The sequence below is a fragment of the Scatophagus argus genome, chromosome 3 (assembly GCF_020382885.2).
Source record: "Scatophagus argus isolate fScaArg1 chromosome 3, fScaArg1.pri, whole genome shotgun sequence".
Lineage (NCBI taxonomy): Eukaryota > Metazoa > Chordata > Actinopteri > Scatophagidae > Scatophagus > Scatophagus argus.
Window position 1 is genome coordinate 3,245,575 of NC_058495.1, and position 26,199 is coordinate 3,271,773.

A 26,199-nucleotide genomic window follows, 5' to 3' on the forward strand; every position below is an offset into this window, starting at 1 on the left:
AAAAAATATACCTCTCAGTTTAATTTTTCTGTACCACAAGCAGGAAAACACAAGTTTTTCAGATATCCAGCCCAGCAGAGAGATCATGGTTCTCCTCACTTCAGAGGTGGACCATCTCTATGAACATACACAGACATTACCATATTGTGCTATTTATAGAAGCCTGCCTCTTCTGCTGCCAAAAAGCAGGATTACAGAGTCATCCAACTGACAGGAATTACAGGTAACATTTTGCCTGTCAGTGCCTGCATTGCAGTAGTGATAACGATAGTGTGCGAATTCATTTTGCTCTGTTACAAAATTTAGGGGAGCTATTATGGGGAATTGCATGTTATTGCACATACTGAAATCAGATGAGATGAAGCTTTATTGATCTCTAGGAACATTCAGTGTCTTGCTGAAGCAAAAGTAAAAGAATTATTTTACTTCCCCCCTTTCTCAACCCTTGCGTCATTTTGTGTCATAAGGTGAAACATTGTTGATGTGCTATAACCGTGCAAGGCAAAGCAAAATAAAATATTAGCGACAAATGTGCATGGGTTGGAAATATGTGGGAAGTAAATTAATTAATAAACTAAACATTATGTGTGCTGTGATTACTTGTTTAATACAGATTAGTATCTTATTTGTAAATGTGTGCTGCAGCCTACTACAAATGGAAAAATGTGAGAAGGCATGCATGGAATAGCAGATCTCAAATGAAATTAGGCTGAATAAATGCATTTCTGCCAATCAGTAAGTGGTGGCAACATTTATTTACTGGACGGCTGTACTTAAGTACAAATTTGAGGTAGGCTACTTGCACCTTACTAGAATATTTAAATAATATATTTTATACTTCAGCTCTTCTCCATTTCTGGGGAAATTTTAATATCACATTATTTTATATAATATTTTAATCTTTACATTTGTAAGTAAACATGAGAGGTTTTGGTGCGTTTCTTTTACTTTAAATCTCCAAGTGCGCTGAGAACGTAGCAGAGGGAGCACGCTCGCATTCTACGTACGTATTATACGTACCGGTGGAGCAAGAGGGAATAGATACTGTCAAAGAAACACTGACAAGTAGAGACGTTTTAATTCAGTTAGCAAGCTTCTGAGTAAATAACCCAAAGTAACTTCCGTCCAGAAGGACATACACTGACAGTCTCCAATCACTACTTGTTTCCAGCAGCTGTTCGGTGACCAGCGTTGTTCCACATATAGTAGCAGGTGAGTCACATCGGTTGTCGCTAGTTTCTGTCCGCTAAAACAGTTCCAGGCTGTTTCATACAGTAATTGTAGTAACTCCTTTGTCTTCAATGCTAAACGAGCTGTGTCAAATTCATTAAGGGCAGGAATAACCGTGTTGGAGGCCGTCTGTGTGTGTCTGACACATTTCCTTATGCCGTTGCGTCTTTGGAAATATGTACCTGACAGTGCGCATGCGCGAGAATTACACTGTTTTGATTCATGTTTGTCATCCCTGTGCTTGCTTGTGTTCTAATGTGGAAGAAAAGTCATTTCTACACTCTTAAGTAGCTAAATTAAATCATTATCATAATTATGTTTTGAGAGTCACTGTAAATATTTAAAGTTAAAAATGAAAAAATTTCATTGATAGTTGGTAATCTTTATTGTTGTCCTCAGATGAAAGAAGAAATGCCTGAAAAACATGTCCCACAAAGAAGATAATGAAGGGAAAAGGAGGTGAGCAGCACAAACATGACAATTCCAGTAGTGCTTATTAGCCCACTGGGGAAATCATGTAAATGGAAAGCAGCACTGTTGCATTCAACACCTTTTTGACTTTTTCTTTCAGCTCTCACCGCACTGCATTGTACAGCAGCATCCCTCGAAAATGTGTGCCCATTGTGTACCACCCAGACTACAATATCACCTTCATGGGCCTTGAAAAGCTCCATCCATTTGATGCTGGGAAGTGGGGGAAAGTCATTCACTTTTTGAAAGGTAAGCAGACGAGAAACAGAGCGGTACATGGCGAGGACATCTCTCCGAGCTGATGTATATGGAATCATTCAGAGTGGTTCAGAGAGACAAAATGAGATGGAGAACAAAGAGGAGAGAGTGGAGAGGTGAGATGTAGAAGCTGGAGAGGGGAAAGGGAGAGCAATAAAGCGCAGATAATTAGAGAAAACTCCCTCTGGGACTCTGAGCAGGTGCAGTAGATGAGGCCCAGCTCAGGTCTCAAGGCCAAGGGAAAACAGTTGCTGGATAAGTGGCATGACTTCACACGAAGTTCTTGTCAAATTGCACCGTGTTTTTGCTACAAAGCGCCATACACAGCTTCATGAATTTACAAAACTTACAGGAGTTAAGAGTGCAAATAAGGTACTGAGCCTCTGCTGAGAAAGGAAAAATGAACTCTTGCAATAATTGGATAAAAAGTGGATGATATTGCAGATTTAACCAGCATAGTTAGAAAATTGTGCAAAGGAACTTGTGTAATATATTTTAATGAGCCCTCTGTGTTACATTCAAATTTAGAGACTGATTTAAATATTTTTAACAACCTTTGTGTATTTGAGTGGCCCAAGAAAACAAAACAGTCCTGAAATGGAGCTGTTAATATTAGTTAAAAAAAGGGTACATTTTAGAGTATTGATGTAGTTATAATGGTTGTGTTTACTGTGTTTAATTATACAGTAAAGTTAAAAACCATGTCGCAGATTAGCAAACGCAATATGCTGGGTGCAGACCACTGTATTGCACCTGGGAAATTTCAGGGTTGACCAAGTCTCTTGCAAGAATCATCATTTTTACTGCAAGTATCTGCAACTACTCACTTAGAGTATCAAAATTGACATATTGGCGTGTTTATTGAGGTCTTTTAAATAGCATGATAAGAACTTTAATTCATGTCGCCCACATTTATCCGTATGGTTATATTGTATTTCAGAGTTTTTGCGCTGATGTTCTGATAGCTTGAGATTACTACACAATATTACACAATACTTCAGTAAAGGAATTTGCATTTACATATATACATATGAATACAGCATGGGGAGTGTTGGTCTACCACGTAGCTCTAACTGCAATTCTGAAGTTTGCTTCCATGTTATGCTTGGAGCTAAAGCTGAAATAAGGCTTGATCTTTGAAACTGATACTGATATCAATATATTTTAACATTCGCTCATTTTTATTAGTTTAGTGAAGTTCTTTGCACAACATTTTACAGTACTTGTCAGTGTCCTCTGGTGGATAAAATATGTAATGAAATCTCACTTATCTGACATCCATCCATCCACCCATCCATCCATTTTCTGTACCATTTATACTTATCAGACATATCCTTGTCATTTCTGTACTGCAGTTCCTTATTAATTACAAACGTAACGAAATATGTGCTTATTCTGAATTTGATGCCAGCAACGCATTTAAAACCTGACGGGACGGGGGCAACAAAAGTCGAGCACATGATTGTATAAAAGATGTTATGGGCTCAGGAGCGCTTTGTAAAACTGTTTGTGTTGTTGTAAAACACAGTTTGTTTGTGAATCATTGTATAATATTTTTATTTACGTTTTACGTTTTTACATTACATTTAATTGTGTTTTGACTTGCAATGATGCACACAGTGCGTTTGTTTCAGAGGAGAAGTTCATCACTGATGATGACATTGTGGAAGCCTGTGAAGCTACTGAAGAGGATCTGCTGGTGGTTCATACCAAACGCTACCTCAACAGATTAAAGGTCACTTTAAACACTGCCAACCTTTAAAATCTTCTGTCATTATGACAGCATGGCATATTCTTGACAGTTTTTCATCTCTTCACATTTTTCCTTCTGCGTCTCCTTAGTGTTTTACATGCTCCACTTAATAATGCTGAGGAGCTGAGGGATACATCATGATTTCAAATCGATTTGTTATTAAAATCAAATGTCATTGTGTGATCACATTTTACGTGATTCAACAGGGTGATATTTTTTGATATTTTTCCTCTCATTTTGTAATGCCAAAGAAGAGAGTTTTCATGAAAATGCTGTGGAATATCCCATAGAGGAAATAGTCCTCATTCAAATCAATCAGCATATCCAGAAGATCCGAGTACAAGGTGTTGAGTTTTTGTACTTTTAATGTATTGGCCTCAGGATTTGGTTACGACTTGGTTTTCCTTCCAGAGTGCAGTGAGAGGCTGCAGTTCCGTTGTTTGTGGTCATTTCATACAGTCAGTGATATGAATTAGTGAGATGAACTTGTAAATCTCTCATAAATGACTGCTGCAGGAAAGGTGAAACTTGTTCCATCATGTTGAAAGACACTGCATTTATTGTCTCTCCCCTTTATTGTATACAGAGCCACATCTTTGAGGGCTCAGGAGAGTTACCTCAGCACTGTGCTTTGAATTTGCATTATTCTGTGCTGTCAAGTTTTCATGTGAGAGTCAAGGCTCAAGCCTGAGTCCACTGGCAGCATTATTATGTCTTTCTTTAGTCAGCTTTTCTTCACCTTCATGTCCAAACCCCAGTAGGCAGTTATTGAAACATAATGCATTTTTTCAGTCAACTGAGGTCCTTCTGTGGTTTTGTTTGCTTCAGAGGTGACAGAATCACAGCATAGAAAAAGGTCTTTATATACTGGGCCTAATTGTATTCACTTTTCTCTTTAGTGGTCTCTGGTGGTGGCAACAATCACAGAAATCCCACCTCTCCTGTTTCTGCCAAATTTCCTGGTGCAGCGGAAGGTGTTGAGACCTTTGCGGACACAAACTGGAGGAACAATAATGGTATGTAAATGAGAGCATTGTTTCCTAAGTATTGAACTTCGCTACATTTCAAGTTACATCCTTTACAGAGTTTAACAGTGAATGTACTAAAATTAAAGATAACTTCATTATGGGTTAAGGTTAGCATTGTACCAGTAACGTGCTTAGTTAAATAAGGCATTTTGTCATGTTTAATTTGGAAAAATACTGAAGGCTGAAATGCTCATGGTGGATCATGCAGTGGCGATTTTTACATTCGATACTGTAGTTATGAGCTGATAGCTTAAGTGAGGTTTGTGAGGTCTCTTCCTGACTCTTTCTGTCATGGTGTGACAGCAGAGCATCTTTCAGCACAGAATGTTTGAAAAATTTTAGAGATAAACTGAGTTGACTGGTTGATGGGCTAGTTTTAATGTGCAAAGATGCTGAACCAAGAGCAAACTGGCAGACCTAATGGTACACAAAGCTCACAGACTGACACTGAGATAGGTGAGTACACCCAATGCATTACTTAGTAACGTAGCCTTGGGTGTATGTGTGCATGTGTTATGTGGTGTGCAAAACTGTGCAGCACTCTTTGCAGCACAGTAGCAATTATTTTATTACTTTATATTATTTGCACCTTTAAGTAGTGTCTGTAGCTCGTTTTATTTAGTCATGGTCATGTCTTTAATTGTAATGAAGCTACACATTTTGTGGATTTGTGGACTGGCGTACATTTTTTGTCACAGCACTTTTACTTGAGTATAATATTCTAGTTCTCTTTACACCCCTGCCAATAAAATTAACATATTTTCCCCCTCTTCCTTCTATCACAAACTATAAGCATCAGAGGAAAAAATAGATATAATATTAGCAAGAGGATGTACCACTATCAGATAATGATGTGATCCACTACTGTCTCTGTTTGTCAAATAATACCATCCTGCAGATGCACTGCAGAACACACATGCAGCCTCAACAACCACCCAGCATCACAAATGTGATCATTTACCCAAAACTACATAAGGGCATCTAGAGAAACCGCTTTTAATTTATGAAATATTTGGAGATGAACTATATCACTAAGAAATAATTAGTAAATTTCCTTGTCATTAAAACTCTTGATTAAGCTTATCTTCTTTGTGAAGCTTCCATTTTTTCAGTGGAGCATGAGAGGTCTTGTTATGCAAAAAGGAAGGATAAGGAATAAAAAATAAACAGGAAGCTGATGGCTTCAGCCTTCTGTGTGCATACAGTAAGCTGATCAGTATTATGCAAAGGCACTTTGTATGTTTAATAGAGTCATGCAGATGCAATTACGGGGCTGTAATAAAATACGGCTGGTACTCTTTGTGCTTGTTTTCTGCAGACAGAGCAGAGTGTTAAAGCCATGGTATGTGTGCATACATGCTAATGTGTGTTATTACTCATCCATCAGGGAGCCATATTGGCATTTACACACAATCTCCCAAGCTCATATCTTTTCCCCTCAGGCATTCCATGCGCAGATTTCCAGAAATTCATAACAGAGAAATCCCCTTTTTCATGCAAAGAGAAATCTCGACCTGCCTTTGAAAGAAGCAGCTGCCACTGTACACATATCAGTATTCTTCTTAGTGAAAAAGGCATACAGTATGTTGGTGATTTATCAGAATGTATTTTGGCTATCAGTCTTTGACAACAATCTAGCAGTTTGAAGGTTCTATAACTACAGTCCTAAGAATGTCCTTTATTTGTGAAGTGTACTAGATAAGCCCTTATTGGTTTCTTAAGAGGATGAGCCGGTAGAGCCACCAGTCCTGAATAACCACTTCCTCATGCGTAGCCATGCACATCAGAATTAGGCTGATCAACATGTGAGACAATCATATCTCTTTTCTCATGAAATATGCTCCAAGCACATTTAAAAGATAGTAGGGCTTTAACAGAATTCCTTGAGGAAAAGCAAAACAATCTGTTTCAATATAGTGCTATCCTAAAGATAAACACTACAGTAACCACATTGAAATGAACTTAGCACTTTGGATTGCTTCCTTTTCAAGCATGAAATGAGAACATATTAGCTCTGTTCACAGTAACATAGGAAACCCTAGTGTATCACCAATTCCAAAGCAGTCTTGTTGTATTTACAAAATGTTTCTGTTTGTTTGACCAATACTGGGACATAAATGTCAAAATGAGAATTTGCGATTTGAGAGAGAATTCCAGGATGGCATTGTTTCTTAATAAAAGGTTTATTTGTCATCCCAGTGCAGCAGTGCAAGATGAGGTCAGTGAACACGAGTTGTGCCTGTAAGTGTCATGCAAACTAGTGTTCATTTGGCAGCTGTTTTAGTTAGATTTAGTGTGAGTCTTTAGTCAGAAATGCTTATTAGCTTTAGTCACTCAAAATGTCTTAGCTCAGTTTTAGTCAGCAAAAGCCATTGCATTTTAGTCAACATTAGTCGAAATATTTAACAAATTCAGTTAGGATAATGCAGTTAGATATCAGTATCAATAGAAAGTACAGCCAGGTCACTGCTTACCAACTGAAAAGACCAGAAACCTTTTTTATTTTTTCTCAAATTGTGCCAGACAGTTTGATCAGGCTGTTGTGTGTGTTGTACCTACAAATACTACCATTAAAATGACACTACTGCTGAAACAGTTACTTGACTAAGCTAAAAATGAAAATATGTTAACTCCAGCGCAGTACCTAAATTGGGCTCCATGTGTCTAAAAATGAAGTAGTGAAGTGAAGTATGACTAAACATTTCACAAAGCGCTAGAACACAAAGACATGATAGTGATATTGATCTTTTTATCTCACTCTTTGAAAGTAATAAAATCAGTTTATTTCTTTCAGAATTTATTATACTCTCCATGGAGATCTAGAGTACACACTGAGCTATTCAGTTTTTTGGCCCCAGGACACTTGCACAGAATTCAATGGACACAAATGGTCACGCTGGCTGTTATTTGAAAACCTTTTAATTATACACCGCTGTGTATCTTCGGCAGGGTGGAGGAAGAGGTTTACAGGCTAAGGGTCAAACCACCAAAGGAAAAATGGAATGGAAATGAAAAAATGTCTCCGCATTTCCTTTTAACACAGTAGCTCCTGGACAGAAAGACTGAAAGACCTCTAGGAGGAATTATGCAATGCTTCTTGTTGTCTGTATGTAAATTTAAAGGCTATGTATGTATGCTCCGGAAGTTGTGATAAACGTGCTAGAAGATCTGTAGACGGTACTGAAAAGCAGTATTTGCATACATATTTCAAAACTGGTTTTGTGTTCTTCAATAAACATAGCAAACAGAAAGCTACATTTTCTAATTTATTTGGAGAAGGTAATTTTGCATCACACAGGTCCAGTCATATTCATTTTTTTCTCTATTTTGGTCTCCACAGGCAGGAAAACTGGCTGTTGACCGAGGATGGGCTATAAATGTAGGTAAGTGAGTTTGTAGTAAAGATGCTCATAACCCATAACTCCAGTGTTTGAGAGTGAGCGATCACTGTCCAGCCTTGTCTCCCTACAAAGTTCTCTTATGTAGTAGAGTTGCACCCACTGCATTTGTCTTGGCCGATTCCAATTTTTTCAAAGTGTGACCTGCCGATACTGATTTTTGCCAGTTCTAATTTTCTTTATAAGAACCATAATTAACAGCATATACAAACAAAAATCTACTTTTCTTCAATGCAAAATTTACTTTCATAATAAAATAATAGCTGAAAATGAGCTGTACACCCAACTTCATCTGACGTACTTTACCAAACAGAAGCAGGTGCAACAGATTTATAGAACAAAACAAATATCAGTTACTTATATCATTTTGCAGTATGCTTATAAATTGACCAACGGAAAGTGTCCAAATAGGTCTGTTGCTCCGAATGTTTTTGTGGTAGTCCTCCAATGTTTTCTTAGGCCTTACATGGATTAGAAATTGTGAGCTTTGTGTATTCTTCACTCACATTGAAGAACATTCATGCATGTTAGCGTGTGGCTGTGATTTTATTGCCTTTGCCAGTATGTGTGCAATGTGTGACACATGCCTAAAAGCCATTTCGGCTTGGAGTCGCAGATACGGGACAGAGCACACGGGAAACCAGCCTGTTCTGGTCCATGGCCGGTCGGTGGGTGCATCTTTATTATATGGGCTTACTACTGCACTATTTTGTCAAATGTAACTGCTGCATGCATTCAGTGCCATAATGTTTTCCCAATCCAAAAGGTATAAGCACTTTTGTTGGCTGTGAACATTCAATATAAATATGGTGATGCATTCAATATAAATGTTTCCTGTTGAACATAAAAAGTGTCATCCAGGCAACATTACCTTTCATTTCTTAATTTTTTTTTCTCATTATTGCATATTTTGGAAATGAATGTTGTGCTGAGACAGGGTTTAGTAGGATTCAGAGGGATCTATTGCTAGAAATGGAATATGATATTCATCATTATGTTTACATTAGTGTATAATCACTTGGATGTAAGAATCGTTGTGGTTTTCCTACCTTGAATGAGCCCTTTATATCTACAGCTGGAGTGATTCCACTCTGTTTTATTACCATGTTTCTACGATAGCCCAGAATGGACAATCTGAAAAGTAGCTCTATGTTTTTATGCTGACACCATAGGATCTCTCCCATGCATGGAAAGGGAGGGTGAGGGGAGGGGGAGGGGTATTACTTTGTCAATTAAATGTTGTGGATTTGCATTAATGACAAAACTGTTCACCTTGGATTTTTAAGTGTGACGCATCATCCAGATCCAGACGGCGTGACATTCAGTTTCCCACTTGTGTTCTGATATTCACCCTATATGAGTATGCAGTTTCTCTCTATGCATTTGCAGGGGAGCAGATTGCCAGTGTGATTTACCAGGCCAGATATCAGTCAGTGTTCCCCAGTATACAGCTGATACAAAAACTATTTGTATTAAAAGGTTGTCCACTAATCATACTAATCATAAAATGTTCTTTAAATTCATGATCTTTATTTGCTGCCATCAGTAACAGGGCTGTCTGAGTAGGAGGGCCGTCTTTTACATATTTTTCCTCCCCTTCAGTTTGTTCCAAGCAGGGAACAAATAAAGCTGCATCAGACTTTTACTTTGTACCTGCTGCTTGCTCAGCTACTTCACGCCTTCTGTTGATGCATCAGGGGAAAAGATTTGTGTGCATGAATGAACTGGATTATAATAACGATATAAAGGCTATTCAGTTGCGCTGGATAGCTGCATATTGTTTGTCTTAACAATGAGGCTTCATAAACATTTGTTTTTTAGAAGCCAGGCAACAAATGATAATCATATTTCACCTGTTGCCTTTTTTAATATGCTACTCTACACTTTAGTTTAACGAACATGAGCATAGCAGGGCAGAGTAGATTTTAACTCTTAACTGGAATGAATGGGTATCATACCAATTTTTTAAAAAAGGACTCCTCACAGTCTCTCTCCATCCCTTTACATTAGAGCTGTTCAGGCATTCTAGGAGCAATTGAACAGTCCCATTCTGGTGTCAATACACCCATTGTTGTACCACAGAGGAACAGCAGCAATTTTTTTAAGCCTCAATAAACTCAATAACAGCCTATTTTAAAGTGTCAGTTATGTTCATTTAGAATAATAGACTTCTCAGATGTCTGGTGACCTGCTCGACTTGTCTAATGGCCCCAATATTGAGCCAGTGGATTTTCTGTTTCCCAGGAGGAGGCTTCCATCACTGTTCCAGCGACAAGGGAGGGGGCTTTTGTGCTTACGCTGACATAACTCTGGCCATCAAGGTAAGACTGATGTTGTGTGCCAAACACATGTAGATGTCACATGTCACAGGTAGAGAAACCTATTCATATTCAGTCCGAGGTCTTACGGAATTTAAAGTGAGACTATGTAACGGTAGAAGTAACACAGACTTCCTCTTATCAATGGAAATATTCATTCATAAGAAAACATGCCCTGTTCAATCCACAATAAATCCTGTTTAGTTATGTATTAATCTGCCACTAGTTAGTCCCAACGAATGTGCTATTTATTACTTTTTAAGTAACTTTTGTTAGTTACAGTGTCCGATGTGTAGCTGTGTGATAATGACTGAGTCTAGTTTAAAAATGAAACGATACTACTGACTTTGAGTTTATTTTAAAACAAACACATCGTTTCCAAGTGATATTATTGTTGGTGCTGCTGGCACAAAGACAAGCAGATGGCTAATTCTGGCAGCCAGGAACAAACAAGTCTTTATTACTTTTGTGTCCGACATCCTTGTAGCTCCTGGCTTGTTTAACAGCTGCTAGCATTTTCTGCCGGTAGCGTAGCAACATGGTTACCCTGATCTCAATACAGACTTCAGCACATCACCAAAACTCTGTATATGGAGTGAAAGCTTCTCCACTCTCCCTCTTGGCCTTGGCCTTCCTTTTCTTTTGCAGTGCCAAGTTTCCACAGACTTCCTGTTTGGGGTGGTTGTACTATGGCAAATGTGCTTTCTTTGTGCTGTAACTTGAGCCCTCATTTCTCCTGGACAAATCCTGTGGCAGACAGTATAGCATTTGTATTATTATTCTTTGATGCATTTTATTATAACATGTATTAATTGTTGCTTTTTGGTGTTTTTAAGCTGTTTTTTAGTTGTTTAGTTGTGACCTGCAATTCTGGTTGTGGCCACTATGGCAGAATTATCTTGCAGTCCAGCGCTGTTACTGAGAGTTTGGTGTCACTCAGCCTCCAGCTGCCATTTGTGGCCACAGTGGCCATTGTTCAGCAAGTGTTACATAGTCTTGATTTAAAGCTTTCTGAATTAATCTTCACTACCTTGCAGCTTATGAAGGTGCACCATCATGCCATACAAATCTGAGTATATAGAGACAGTGAGAATTGATCAAGAAACAAGTAAAATGTTTACACAAAGCTGTAACGTGAATACAAGTAAGAAACAGACATTCAGCTGCTTCTGACTAAAACGTGAGTATAAGCTTAACCAGTTTATTGTGAATATTTATGTACTTCAGATCAAATGTAAGTTCATCTCATAATGATAAGTTTTACTTTCCTTAGTGAGAATCTGAACTGTGAATGTGTCATTGTCACAGAGACATTTTCCCTTTCTTTTCTCAGTTTCTGTTTGAAAGAGTGGAAGGTATCTCCAAGGCAACCATCATCGATCTAGATGCTCATCAGGTGAGCCAATACCATTACCTCTGTCCATGTCCATGTGCATCGCTGCTTAGGAGCTGACATTTATAACAAGATAACCCCTCTTTTTACCACCACACTAATCAATTAGGCTCCCTGTGGGCCAAATTGGCCCTTAGTGTCATATTCTGTGGATGTGTCTCAGAACATCTCCACACAGCTGAGTAATACTGGGTGTAATACTGGACTATCACAGGGTGAATTGCAGTAATGTCAGCTACTTGTATGTTTGGGCTTGTTGACCCGGTGAAGTGTGTATTTGAAATATAATTAGATTTTTTTTTTTAAACACTTTGTCCTGATGTGCCTTTATAGAGTAAGAGTATTGGTAACTTCTTCAAAAACAGTGGTACAAAAAATACAATTTAGAAAATCATTTTTTTTTTACAGCCTGTAGATTTGTGGTTGTTTAAAATAAGATTTACTGAACTTAATCAGCTGAGCAGCCACAAAATCATTCAGTGTGCAACGATTTATAGTTTCACCTTACTAATCTACAACACTTAATACTGACCAAGGTGATCGTTACCTAAAATTACTGTGAAAATAAAAAATGTCTTGTAAAATTCCTCAGTGTACCAAGGATAAATCAAATGCGAAGTCAGAAGGAGGGCTTCAAAAATTAAGTCGGTCTTCTTAACAGAGTTGAAAATCTTGATGGAGAGAAATTTGAGCTATGTTGGATTCAATCTCAACAGCATGTACAAAACCATGTATCAACCTTGTAGCTCCCAGCTTAGTTAAGGAACTGTCACTTCTCTGACTTGAATTAAGTTATTCGTACTGTTTTCTTTCTGTATTGACAAGGAAGGTCAGGTCTATGCCCTTGACTTTCTCAGCAGCTCAAAAGTAAGAGTTTATGTAGAGCTATGCTGAAGGTTGATAGCCCATATCAAAGATGAGAGGCAAGCTGAGCACAGGAAAGGTTCACCCACTTGTGAATTGTGAGAAAGCCTTTTTGTGCTGAGCGACAAGCTGTTCAAATGGGATTCAAAAGGATGGATGAGGGTAGGCCTGTGGGACTTCAACACCGAGAGATGATTGTGTGTTGGTCAGAATAAGGCAGATATACCTGCCTTGGTTGGGGAATTTGTACAAACGTAGGTGAACCCACTTTCCATACACACTTGCCGTGCCAGTTCAAGCAGGACACAGGAATCTCTCTCTGATCATCAGCTGAACCAAACAGATTCCTGTAATAATATATCCTTCAAAGAACTCTCATTAAAACACGCATTGTGGTGCAGAAGTTAGAACCAGCGTAGACCTACACTGTGTCATCATCTCTCACTCACTATGTTTGTAATATAAAGTGTATACTTTCTGTTGCTACATGTCTCGTGTATAAGGTCAGATAGAGAACAATGACTCAACATATTTGGAAGTGTGATTATCATATTTCTTTCTATGTCTTGTTCTTTAACACAATGACAACCAACTAACCCTGAGAACTGTGTTAACACTGATGATGTCCTAAGGTTCTGTTTCTGGCTATATTCCAGGAGCAGAGCTTTATTCATTTTGAGCTATGATTCATTGGCAATTATGCACCTTTACCTCCTGACACAAGAAGGGGATCGATACAGATACTGAATAAATAATTCATGAAGAATAACAAAGAGCAAATCTGCATGAAGCCACAGAGATTGGCCTGAAGTGCCCCTCTCAGCCGATAATTGGGCAGAGAGAAATATTGGGGATATGCAGTGAAATCCTAATTACAACCCTGACAACATGACACTTAAAATGTTCTTGTTCTCATATAAATTGAGATTATGGCCCAGACAGCTGTGTTGCTCATTCACCTTGTCAGCAGCAAAAACAGTAATGATCAATTTTATGTTTAGTTTAGAACAAGCTTGACTGGAGCCCTGCTGTGAAGCCATATTCCTAGTTGTCTGTTATGAGCTGTGTCTTCAGTGTGAATTGTGTGTGTATGTGTACATGTGTGTGACAGATAAGGCACCCAGAGGAAGATTGTTGTGTGTTTCGTTTTGCTTTTTGGTCCACTTTGTTTAAATATGGATGACAAATTAAGATAAAGATAGAAACATAACAATTGCAGATAGATCCACAGGGGGCACAAAGGCTTACTGAATAGTCTGTAAGTATGTAAATGACGTGAATCACATTCATGGGCCCTTGCAGTCACTCAGTCTCAACCCAGCTGATCACCTATGGGAGATTTGGGGTACTTCTGTGCTGTTACTGAAAACAACACTGAGCTGCACTGTTCATAGCGTGTTGTTTTAGGCACAGTGAGATGATGAAATCTGATTTTGGAAGGTTGCAATGATAATTAAATCCATCAGTTTGATGGCCTATCAGACATGGGAATGACAAGATAAGATCCTTTATTCTACACTGCAGTTGTTACCAGGTATTTTTAATTATGTCACAAAGACTGCGACAGTCGTGGACAATTACATTCAATACTTTCAGTGATGGAAGAAGTACTTAGATTATATACTTAAGTAAAACTATACATATGACAGTATAGAAAAGTACAGTAGAGTGTGCTTATGGTATGGTCTTTCCTAGCAATTAAAATGCATATGTAACATACACTAAAATATATACAAAATCTATATACATCAGTTAAGTCTTACTAGCACTGAGTTAACATTGATATTAAATGTATAAAATGTATAGAATTTTGAAGAGACCGTACCTGTTGACTATTGCTCCGTAGCAGTTCTTGGTTAATGGGCATTGGCTGCAAACACAATTCTTTCTGCTCCGTAGAGATGAAAAAGAAAGCCTTCTGTTTTGATTGTGTTTTGTTAAGTAGTGACAGATGGTTCTAATATTTAATACAGATGTAAGGGAGGATATCTGTTTTAAAGACCTGAAGGAATGGCCTTTTTTAAGCCAGCAGTGAAGTCTTTTGGCTGACACTAACAAATGGCAGCGAAACAGTAATCTTTCATTGTACAGTATGTGGAGGAGAGGAGAAGATTAATAAGACTGCAGGCAGCAGAAGCTCAGGCAGCATATGAGCTGATTTACAGTCTTGGGCTGTCTGTTAGAGGCAGAGCAGATCATTCATTTACATGTTGAATTAGTCATTATCTCAAGAAAGCTTCCATGAGCCTTCACTGCAGGAGTTCATCTCTTTAGCTGTACACTGCGATTAGAACCCAATCCAAAACTCACTGTGGTGTATACCATTTACATAGACTAGAGATGTACCAATGTAACACTTTTACTATAGAGCATTCTGATGGCAACAATACCAGCAACAATTTGTAAATACAAATACAATACAAATAAAAAGCAGCTTTTTACCAGCCAAACAGAGACACAGCTGGAACAGTGAACCAGGCTCCTTGTCGGTCTAGCTGTAGCTACTCTGGTATGCTAACTACTTGCTATGCTAACATTAGCTGGTCTACCTGCAGAACCATGGCCAGTTTATGGTTGCTTTGTTGTACTGTTCAGTGAGGGAGAGCAAGTTTCAATCTAGAAAGTCTTTCAATTCATTAATTTTACCTGATGAAGGTCTGTGAGCCATAACATGGTAAATAAAATCTTTGGCAGGCAGGACTTTGAGGTTCTAACATCCAGAATACATCAGACCACATACATAATGTTATTAAGCAGTCACACAGACTTTATTTATAGAGTGCCTTTCACACAATTCAAATGCCATTCAAGGTGCTTTACAAGTTTGGCAGAACAAATCAGTTAAAAAGCCTATGGAGACACAAGACAACATAAGCAACATATATGTAATGTGAAAATATAATAAAATGAGGGGAGTACACATAAAAATTCATAGTTTTCATGTGTTAAAATAAAAATAACGTAAAATATAGCAAATTGTAATGACCAACAGCAAAATGTTGTGATAATTAGACCATCGATACTATGACAGTGATATCCTGAGACACTACATAAAAGCCAGACTGAATAGATGAGGTTCTAATTAATAATCCTTAATTCTTATTTTAATATCTGGGCTAATATCTTGCATGACTTAATGGTTACTTCATGTGTAGAAGAACCGTCAGGCCTCACTTTAGCAACAAGCAACCACCTTTTCCATAACATTCAACAATGGATTATACAGTCACTTGGGCACGTTGTTCAGCTGACATCTAATTGTCCCATACATCCTCCTTTTCATCCAGTAATACTAGACTTGGCACAATGCCTAATCTCCTACTGACAGCAGCCGGACACTTTCTGTGACAAATGGAGGACAGGCAATGAGAAGTGATGGAGTAGCTGTGACTTTTTAAAAGTATTTTAACATTTAATGTCTACGGACGACAAGCCTATTTACTCATGATCCACTGCTGTCAGTCAGCACAGCGTGTCTCAGCTAAACAAATGGGTCTGAGTGACACCTGTGTGGACCTTGGCACAGTCAGGTGATGTAGTGGACTGTCAAAACGCTGTGAGTTATCACCTGCTTTGTACTGCACATGAATGAGGCATCATCAAGGGTGAAAAACCAATTACTGGATTCAGTTTGTCAGTGTTAGATGATTTCTTTTTTAAAAGCAGCATCAAAGTGCTTTTATTTTTTCAACTAAATTTGCTTTGTTATAGGGAAACGGGCACGAGCGTGACTTCCTGGACGACAGGAGAGTGTTCATCATGGATATGTACAATCGCTATATCTATCCTGGGGACACATATGCCAAAAGTGAGTAAAAGCACAATCAGTTTTCTTATCAAACCTTTCAATTAATAGAAATTTTGAAGGTGTAATTTTTTTAGAAAGGTTCTTCCAGTTGTGGTTTTCTCACATACTTAAATGTGGTGCCCTGATATGGTTCTCCTAATGCGTGGTTGAAGGTTGGGGTCAGAGTGAAGGGGCCTGCCTCCTCTGGTTCCCGCCCCTAAATGTCAGTCAATGACATTTTAATTATGCTGTGATTTCCCTCTGCACTGCCACTCACTCTGTTAGCACTCACTGGGAAATCTGTCACGCAGCAGTCCATGCAACACTTTAATCATGGCTTTTACACAAATGAATCTGTCAGTACATTAAAGCTGATCTGACAGAGAACACATGTTACCATTTAACCCCATTTCTAACAATACTCTGCGGACAAAATATCACAGTCCTGCCTTTTAAAATTCTTCCCTGTCCTCCAGCTATCTTCTTCTCTGCAATTAATTCAATTTAAGACATTTTGTAATTGTCTCTTCCCCTGAAGAAAATGAAATAAATGTACATTCTGGCTTGCTTAAGATAAAAACCACACAGTCCCATTCTGCCTCATATTTTCCCTCCAAGACAGTCATTTCCTTGTTCCTTCAAAGACCAAAACTTACAACTTTGGGACACTTTTTTTCCTTTCAAGTCTTCTTGAAAAACGTGCAGGGCCTGACTACGAACAAATCTTGTTTCACGTGCTATTGCCTGGTTTTGCAGCTTAATTCTTATTGGATTTTCAAACATAAAGGTCTCCTAATTAACCTTTTTCATTATTTGCATTAGTTATTGAAAATGTACATACTAATTAATTAAAGTACTGCTGCAGATTTACATATCTGAGTGTTCTACAGAAACACTATTACCTTCCTCAGAAGAGTCCAGTTATCAGAAATTCATTTTGTTGTTTTTGTTGAAAGAATTCCTCTTGGTTGAAATATTGCAGCAAGTACTAGCCTCTTATGGACTTACTCTTACTGTTTTATATTGATTGGTTCATTGATGGTAGCTATGTTGTGTTCCTCACCATCCATGTCTCTGTTTCTCCAGGAGCCATAAAGAGGAAGGTGGAGCTGGACTGGGGCACTGAAGACTCAGAGTACCTTCAGAAGGTCGAACTTCACTCTGACGGAGCTCTGAACGAGGTGCGACCTGACATCATCGTCTACAACGCAGGGACAGACATCCTGGATGGGGACCCCCTCGGAGGACTCTCCATATCACCACAGGTGTTGTACCTCCTCTGTCAGGCACCGTGACCTTGACACCGTGACACCTTTTAAATTTCGTAGTAGAGTTTCAAATCATCAGCATGGTGTTGAATTGCTGGGTACACTCAGTGGCTTCAGTGACACCAGTACAAATCTAATTCAGTCAAGTACAGCCATTCTCTTTTCATGATACCAATAAAGTTTAGGGTTTTTTGAAACTCTGACAGGGATGTTAATTCGGTTATGTTTTACTGGGTCAGAGTGATGTATTGCTCAGGATTGCATTTTATTATTTCTAATCATAGTTTTCAGTATACTGTCTCTCTCATGTATGCAAGTAGGGAGAACAAAAACTATACACATCTCTCATCTGTATAATATAATCCACCACCTTTAACTATGCTAATAAATATATAACTGAATTCACACATTTCTGACAATGCCACCAAACCCTGAACATTATAAACTTTGTAATAAGAAGAAGATGAAATTATGGAAGAGCTGAATGGCCCTAAATATTTCAATACCTCAATTCAGTGGCAGGTGCCATGTAGAAGAACCAAGTCAGACCCACATCAGAGCTGTAGGAAATCACAGTGTATTAGTGAATTCACCCTGGACTGGTCGCCAGTCAATTGCAGGGCCAACACACAAAGACAGACAACCACACACTCTCACACTCACACCTAGGGGCAATTTAGAGTAGCCAATTAACCTAATGTGCATGTTTTTGGTATTGTGGGAGGAAGCCGGAGTACCCGGAGAAAACCCACGCAGGCACAGGGAGAACATGCAAACTCCACATAGAAGGACCCAGACCGGGATTCGAACCTGGAACCCTCTTGCTCTGAGGCGACAGTGCTAACCACTGCACCACCGTGCCATCCCAATCCAATATCTAATTCAAATTTTTGTTTATGTTACCAGTCTGTGTGCTGATTAATAGGGTGTTGAAAAGTGAAAGTGGAACACGTGTAAAGATCAGTTTACATCCCTCTTTAGACTCTTGAAAGGTAACTGAAAGTTAAAATTCTGTATCACCAGGGCTGTAATGAAGCAGCCTGAACTGGTCATGTGAGCACTTCATGTACGGTAGCTAATTTGTGAGGAAATTTGAGATCACAGTGAGAGCTGATCCACATGAACCAAATTTGGATTTATTACTTCCCGTGTGCAGAGATTTCCTGGCAGTGATCCTGCAAATTCCAGCAAATAATTGGAGCAAATAAAGTGAATCTGCAGAATGCATTAGTGGGGATGGTATACTCTTGTGTGTTGCAGAGCTAATTTGGGATTTACGTTGGTAGCCTGAAATTGATAAAGATCTTGGGTAGAGCAGCTTTAATAATTGTTATTTAGAATTCTAGTTGTACATGTGTCTCTGTCTTGCCTAATAATGTTTCAAATCACTCCTGGTTCCACAAATTACTCCATAATCAATGAGGTTTTTGACACAAGCTGTTCCCTCTCTCAATCCTGAGCCAAACAGGCATATGTGTTTCTTTCTTTCCATGTGTGTCACGCCGAGAGGCTTGGTACTTCACAGTAAAGTGGTGAGATATGGGAACAGTCAGGCCTCCCTTTCCTTCTCAGCTGATGAAGGGAGGGTAGATAGAACCAGCAGCCTTGCTGATGCTCTCTGTGGCTGTGGATAGACGACTTACAGACCACCTGTCCTCTCATCTTTCTCTGCCAGGGCATCGTAAAAAGAGATGAGATCGTGTTCAGGGCTGCGAGGCGACGGGGCATCCCCATACTCATGGTGACATCTGGGGGATACCAGAAGAAAACAGCCCGCATCATCGCTGACTCCATCCTCAACTTGCACCAGCAGGGTCTAATTGGAGCAGAGGCTCTGGAGGGCGAGGGGTCATCATCACTGGTAACCAGCATGATGTGCAGCTCCGGATCTGTTGGATCAAAATTCACTGCTGTCTGAGATGCATTCATCCTGGGGTTTAACAGCGACAGGTGTGTCATCTACAGCTGTGACATTTAAAGGCACTCAAGTAACTGAAGATTACTGCTGCCACTCGCAAAGTTATGACTGGGGGTTACCCAATGCTTGTTTGCACATATAAAACAACAACAAAAAAAGAGCTGAGGTGAATTTTTACATTTTTATGTGTAAGTTTGCAGTAGCTCAAAGGGAATCAAAGAGAAAAGTCGTACTGGGATAATGGCGCTCTCTGACTACAGCTGAATTCATAAACTCTCACATGCTACAAAAAGAGTTGTTTAATTTTTCATCGGATAGAGAGTTGAGTATGTTTGGGGCAGCATTTTACAAAGGTATTCTTTCATCTCAGGAAATGTAATTATGTCATTTGTGGAAGATGTATTAATAGTTCATTAAATGATAAAGAGGTTTGATGTTCTTACAGATACATGGGAAATATTTTAAAAATCCTCCATCACAGCTTATGGTTAACACAAGATAATTTCACATAAAAACTCTAACTATCAAACGTAATCTAATGGTGAGGTTTAACCTTTTTACAGAAGTCTTCATTTTTCATTAGCAAGCCCAAATGGAATCTGCCTGTTTTGTTTTTCCATGTTCTGTCTTCAGTTTTCAACAGCAATCTAGAGTGAAAATCTGCTGAACTTAGCTGAATGGATATATTCATTTAAGATCGATAAAGATTGTTTGTGAACCAAAATAAACACACGCAAAGCATTTTTTTAAAAACTTAGAATCACTTCAAGCAGGCAAAAATTTTAGTAGAACTGACTTCTGAACACTGAATTTGAGTTACCTCTTGGTTTTACAGGCAGAAAGTCTACTTGTTTAAAATCTGCAGAGGTGTCTTCAGAACTCTGTGGGCACAGATTCCATGTGGGCCCGCTAATCACTTTTGTGTTTTACAGTTTTTAACATAAATTTGTGTTTTTCTCTAGATAACCACTGTAATCATTACATAGTTAATGATGTTTCATTAATCAAGTTCAGCTTGTGATGGGAGTTTTGTTTTTTTTTTTACTTAAGGATTTAAATCCACTCACTCTCTGTCATTAATGTTTACTGGGAGCCCTGTATGTTTTTACTGTGGGCACTGAAGTGTTTTGTCTCTTCTGTGTGAACAAAGACGAAAACATGTGACTGTGAGCACTTTAACTGGTGTCTGGTGGAGGAAAGTTCAGAAACATTCCCAAATTTCTGAAAATCGATTCTTGTTGTAGTGTGTTCCTGTGTTCTGCAAAGTCCAAAAACTGAAGTGTTCCATGATTAATGAGCAGGCATGTACAGCAGAGCTTTTCATGAGTTTTACTTCTGATTGGTTTGTCAGACAGACAGAGCTCATCTAATGATGTTTACACATACAGTAGTTCTGTAATAGGAGACAAAGCGGATTTTTAAATTAATGCTTCGTCAGTTTGATGAATGCAGCAGCTGAAACATGGAACAGCTTCCGAAAGAGTCTCCATCCAATATTGAGCTCTTAAAAGGTGTGTGTCTGTGCTTCTTTCTGTATTCATAATATCAAATAAGCAATTTTAGTTTGAATTTATGCCTGCAACATTTTGAAAGTTTGAGGCAAACTGAATTATTAGTGCCTCGTTTCTTTACTCATATCTGAATCATATTCAAATCATATTTCATGCTAATATTAAGCTTCAGAAGGTTTCTTTGCATGTTGATGGTTTCAAATGAAATTTACTGTTTGAAAATAATCATTAAAGGATTATTCTGGTCAAATAATGATATTGTACTTACCAAATCAGTTGCTGTTATCTGGAAACATGGTGACATTGCTACAGAAAAGTTCTACGGAGCAAGAAACAAACCTACACTTCTTACATCTCTGGTATATTCAGTGATTCACATCGATCTGCTAACAAATATTTTCTCCTTGTTGAAGAAACCATTCACCTCCTACATAGCTATGTAGATGGCTGAGATCGGTGCAGCTGTGTAGACAGTTGGTAGTCAACTTACGGAAGTGACTGACATCACTCTTGGTTCAGACAAAACAGGAATTAGTTAGCATGAACCCCATGTCAGGCTGAATGAATGAAGTGAAACAAAATGGCAACTGAGTCTGATTATCATGCTAAAACATAGCTCCAGATTAGCAGAGGTATGGGTTCTGCGTAGTGTCTTCTAAGCTGTTCCTAGGACTGCACTCTTCTGGATAGAGACTACTGATGTTGTACCTGGAATCTGTTGGAGCCACTCTTCCAGTTTAGGGGTCACAGCCCCCGGTAGTCCGATTACCACTGGCACCACTGTTGCTTTTACTTGCCGCATCTTTTCTAGCTTTTCTTTCAGCCTTTGGTATTTTTTGAGTTTCTCGTGTTCCTTCTTCTTGATGTTGCTGTCACTTGAAATCGCTACGTCTCTCGCCACTGTCTTCTTCAGTGGTTTGTCAACCACTACAATGTCCGGTGGGTTCTCCATCACTATTTTGTCAGTCTGTACCTGGAAATCCCATAGGATCTTAGCTTGGTCATTCTCAACCACCTTAGAACATGTCTTTCATTCTGACTTTGGTACTCCCAGCTCGTACTCAGTGCAGATGTTCTTGTATACTATGCCAGCCACTTGGTTATAGAGTTCCGTGTATGCTGTTCCTCCCTGCATCTTACATCCTGCTGTTATGTGCTGAATTGTCTCAGGGGCATCTTTGCACAGCGTGCACCTGCGGTCCTGTCTGGTGTGATCTTGTACTGAGTGTCTGTTCTTGTGCTGCCATTATTAGCGCTTCTGTGCTGTCCTTCAATCCAGCCTTTTCCAGCCATTGGTAAGATTTTTGATATCAGCCACTTCTTCTATCTGTCAGTGGTATGTGCTGTGCAGGGGCTTGTCTCTCCATGAAGGTTCATCCTCCTCCTCCTTAGCATCATTGCCAAGTTTCTGTAGCCTGAGGTTTTCACTTAGCAGTGCACCTCTGAGGGGGTATGTGTTGATGGCCAGACCTTGTTCTTACCATTCTGCTGATTTGTCAGTACTTTCCTCACTCTTCTCTCTCTTTTATGTGGATCAGCAAGTCAATGCCTTTCTCACTCTTGGCATACAGTTTGATGGTATCCATGTAGAGGAGGTGATGGTTGCTCCATTTCAGAACTGGTATCCACAACCGCTCTTTGTGATGATCTGGTTGAAGGGGTTCAGGCCTATGCAGAACAGCAGCATGGATAGCACATCGCCTTGGTATGTGCCGCACTTGATTATAACTTGGGCAGTCGGCTTTGAGTTGATCTCTAGAGTTGTCTTCCACAACCCCACTTCACGTGCCTACTTATCTTAGGTGCTCCAGTGCCTGACAGGAGCTTCCATGTTGTGCAGAGACAGGTTATTGGCGGGTAGTTGGATGGAATTGTTCCTGATGAGAACTGTCCCTCGTTGGGTAAGCGAATGGTGAGTCCCATCCATCAGCAGCTGGTTCCTTTGTTCTGCTAGGCACCATTTTTGTCTTGATCTTGGGCCTCCAGTCTCCTCTTTGATGGGGCATAATGCTCTTTGTTTCTTGCAGTTACAAGTGGTAACCAGCCATCTCTAGGTTTTGCTGTTGCTGTGTTGTACATCAGCTCATTAGTCTCAGTTATCAACTTAGTAGGGATAGTCTCTAGTGCTGCATTCACATCTTCTCGCATACTTTCAGAAGTTACTCTGTGACTTAGCCATGGTAATCAACCACAGGGGTGCGAGGTGTCCAGCATTGTCTTGATCTTCATTCTCAGGTCAATGCCCTTTTGTTCAGGGACTCTGTCGCCGCTATTGGGGCTTGGTACCCATCTTAGAGTGTGGGGATGATGATGTCTCCCCCCAGACCTGTCGTCCTGACTCCCCTTGCCATGGCATTGTTGTTGTACCTCATCAGTCTAATAGCTGTTATAGCAGTTGCTGTTTACAGATGTTGAAACACTGTGCTAGAAGCTTCTAGCGTAGCTACTTTGTTAGCGTAGATGTTGGTATTCAGAGCATCCATATATCCCAGGGCCTCTGCATGTATCCTCTCTGCTTTAGACCATGAATATCTTGTTCCAGTAGTCCATTTCTCATCAGGTTGCCCTGGTCTCTCAACACCTAACGCAGACCTTGTTGACCCGGAAGATGTCCAAGCTGGCATGAATCTTGTTTGAGCTATCCATTGCATTAGATATGTTTTGTAGCTGAATGGACCTGAAGTGGTAGCTGGCAGGTGTGCCGTAATGGTTTCACATTCATTATCTTCCACTGCTCTGGCTTCACTCTACTATTAAAAAAAAGCTGCCAAAGTAGGACTAGAATACAGACTCATGATCATGTAAAGAATTAAAATCTATCTTTGAACCGCATGAAAAGCAGTGTATCGGTGCTTATCCAGGAAGCCGTTTGGACACATTGATGATGAAACTGTGAAAGGCAGCCCATATTAGCAGTGTCAGTGTTAATTAGCTAAAGCCTTTGATCTGGTGTGCTGCTTTTGAATGCGGCTGAAAGGTTTAATACAGTCTACCTTTAATTAGGACTTAGAACATATCAATTATTGTAAACAGCCCTCTTTCCTACTCGATGCAATCCCAGATTCCAGCTCATCAACTCCTTTCTGTCGGTCAACATTTTAGTTGTTTGAGCTGATTGAATGTTGCGTGCCAAAAATAACAACGAATACTATAAAGTTGTACTGTATGTTTTTGGGGGTGTTTGTGGTTTGTTCTGACACTGAAAAATACTACTATGCACTCATAAAGATATTGAATAAATAACAACCAAAAGGTCTGGTTTGCTTTGCTTTTTTTGTCTTTTGTTTGTGTTATCCATACATAAAAAATGTTTGGAAAACTCTAGGTAATAGTGCTGTAATGTAATGTTCCCGTGTAGTTCAGTTCAACATTTCACCTCATTTTCCACTGAGTAATGCTTGGCCTTTGTAGGTAATAAAGATCTCGCAGGTATTGTGGCTCAGTAATAAAGCAAGTTAAATGCCTTATGTCATTTAGTTTTCCTGGTTCATCCTGTAGCTACAGTTTTAGGCCATTTTCTTACCTAGCCTATAGGAGCATCAATCAAACTTTTGAAATTACACAAGCGCTCAACCACACAACTGTTTTCATTTGGTCTGAGGACATACTGCATGTCCTCATATTGAAATTGGGTGGTGCTATCTCTTAGAATTAAGAGATTATATTTAATGTAAATTAAATATCCCTTTGTCCCCGTGCAAGTATATAAACATGGCTGATATGAGAGCTTCCCAAAAGTGAAACCAAAACATCTTCATAACTATAAACCCCTCCATGTTAACAGAGGGCACTTTGACCAAACTAAAAACTCAAAGTGCACATGAAATTAATTTTTTCCAAAGATTGTTTCTGTCTTCTTAGGTTAAGTTCTTATCATGCTGCTGTGTATTCAAGTGTTTATTTTTCTGACAAGTTTGGTTTTAATTAGTCATTTCAACACTGATTGAGTGCTACTCATGAATGGTTCGGGTGGGTGTATGGGTGGGAACTGGAGCCTGTGGCTCCTTTACCCAGTCAGTACTGCGTAGTTGCAGGCCCTGAATGATGTCACCAGCACAAGATGGCAAGATACATCGGGAAGTGGAAATGCGTCATTCATCCAATATACAGTATGTCAGGGCTTTGTCCCTATCCACAGAGTGCATGGTTATAAATACAGTAGTAAAGTTGCTATCTAAATTTATGTACATTAAGATAGATGGATAGATAAATAGATATACTTTATTGATCCCAGGCTGGGAAATTGCAGTGCAGCAGCAGCAATACACACAACAAGCTAAACAAAAGTTAAAAATAGCAAAATAAAAAGTGGCATATATAAAATATATATACAAGGCAATATATAAAAAAAGTACTTAAAGTAAAACTACCTTGTGTCATCAAATCAGTTTACTGAAAGTACCTATCTGTATGTAAATACAGCTGTATCTACACTTGCCAAATTGGACAAAATCCAATGAGTGACATCATTGTGGTTACATGAAGTTTGGCCTTTAGACCACAAGTTTGTACCAGAAACCGTGCCATAACTGAGTGAGGAAGGAGCATTGAATGAAATGTGTACCAATAGCTCCTATGGAAGATGCTAATGCCTAATTAGCTTAGCTTCTATGTTTCCTATGGATAGTAATGTTGTCTGTTGGCTGGTTTATTGATTGGTTCACCACTTTGTCCAGGCTCCTATATCTCTGTGTACATTCACTGCTCTCAGATGTAATAACTTTGGTGGTTGGTTGATGTTTCCTCTAGCACCATCATGATGTTCGCATTTGTGGTATTGGTTCACACACTGATGTTCCCCTCGGGATGAGTTGTAAACACTTTCATAACATTCCCTCTTGGACCATCAGAGTAATGTGTCTATTACTTTGGTACTATTACTTTACCCCTGCTCATTCTCATCTGTACTTTGAGTTAATTGATAATTAGGAATCATTAGAACATTATCATTCAAAACAAAGATGACTTTGGTCAACATAATACATCAAGCATCAGCATGTTT

General features: G+C 39.1%; 1 protein-coding gene across 1 annotated transcript; it reads left to right on the forward strand.

The window, feature by feature from the left end:
- The first annotated feature begins 991 nt into the window (after nt 1-991).
- Nucleotides 992-24,453, forward strand: hdac11 (histone deacetylase 11). The gene is made up of 11 exons (XM_046381640.1): nt 992-1,212; nt 1,630-1,689; nt 1,802-1,950; nt 3,594-3,694; nt 4,612-4,728; nt 8,081-8,123; nt 10,383-10,459; nt 11,790-11,852; nt 16,425-16,521; nt 17,587-17,765; nt 19,444-24,453. Exons 2-11 carry the CDS (start codon nt 1,655-1,657, stop codon nt 19,684-19,686), a joined length of 1,104 nt encoding a protein of 367 aa, XP_046237596.1. The 5' UTR covers nt 992-1,212; nt 1,630-1,654; the 3' UTR covers nt 19,687-24,453.
- The last annotated feature ends 1,746 nt before the right edge of the window (nt 24,454-26,199 follow it).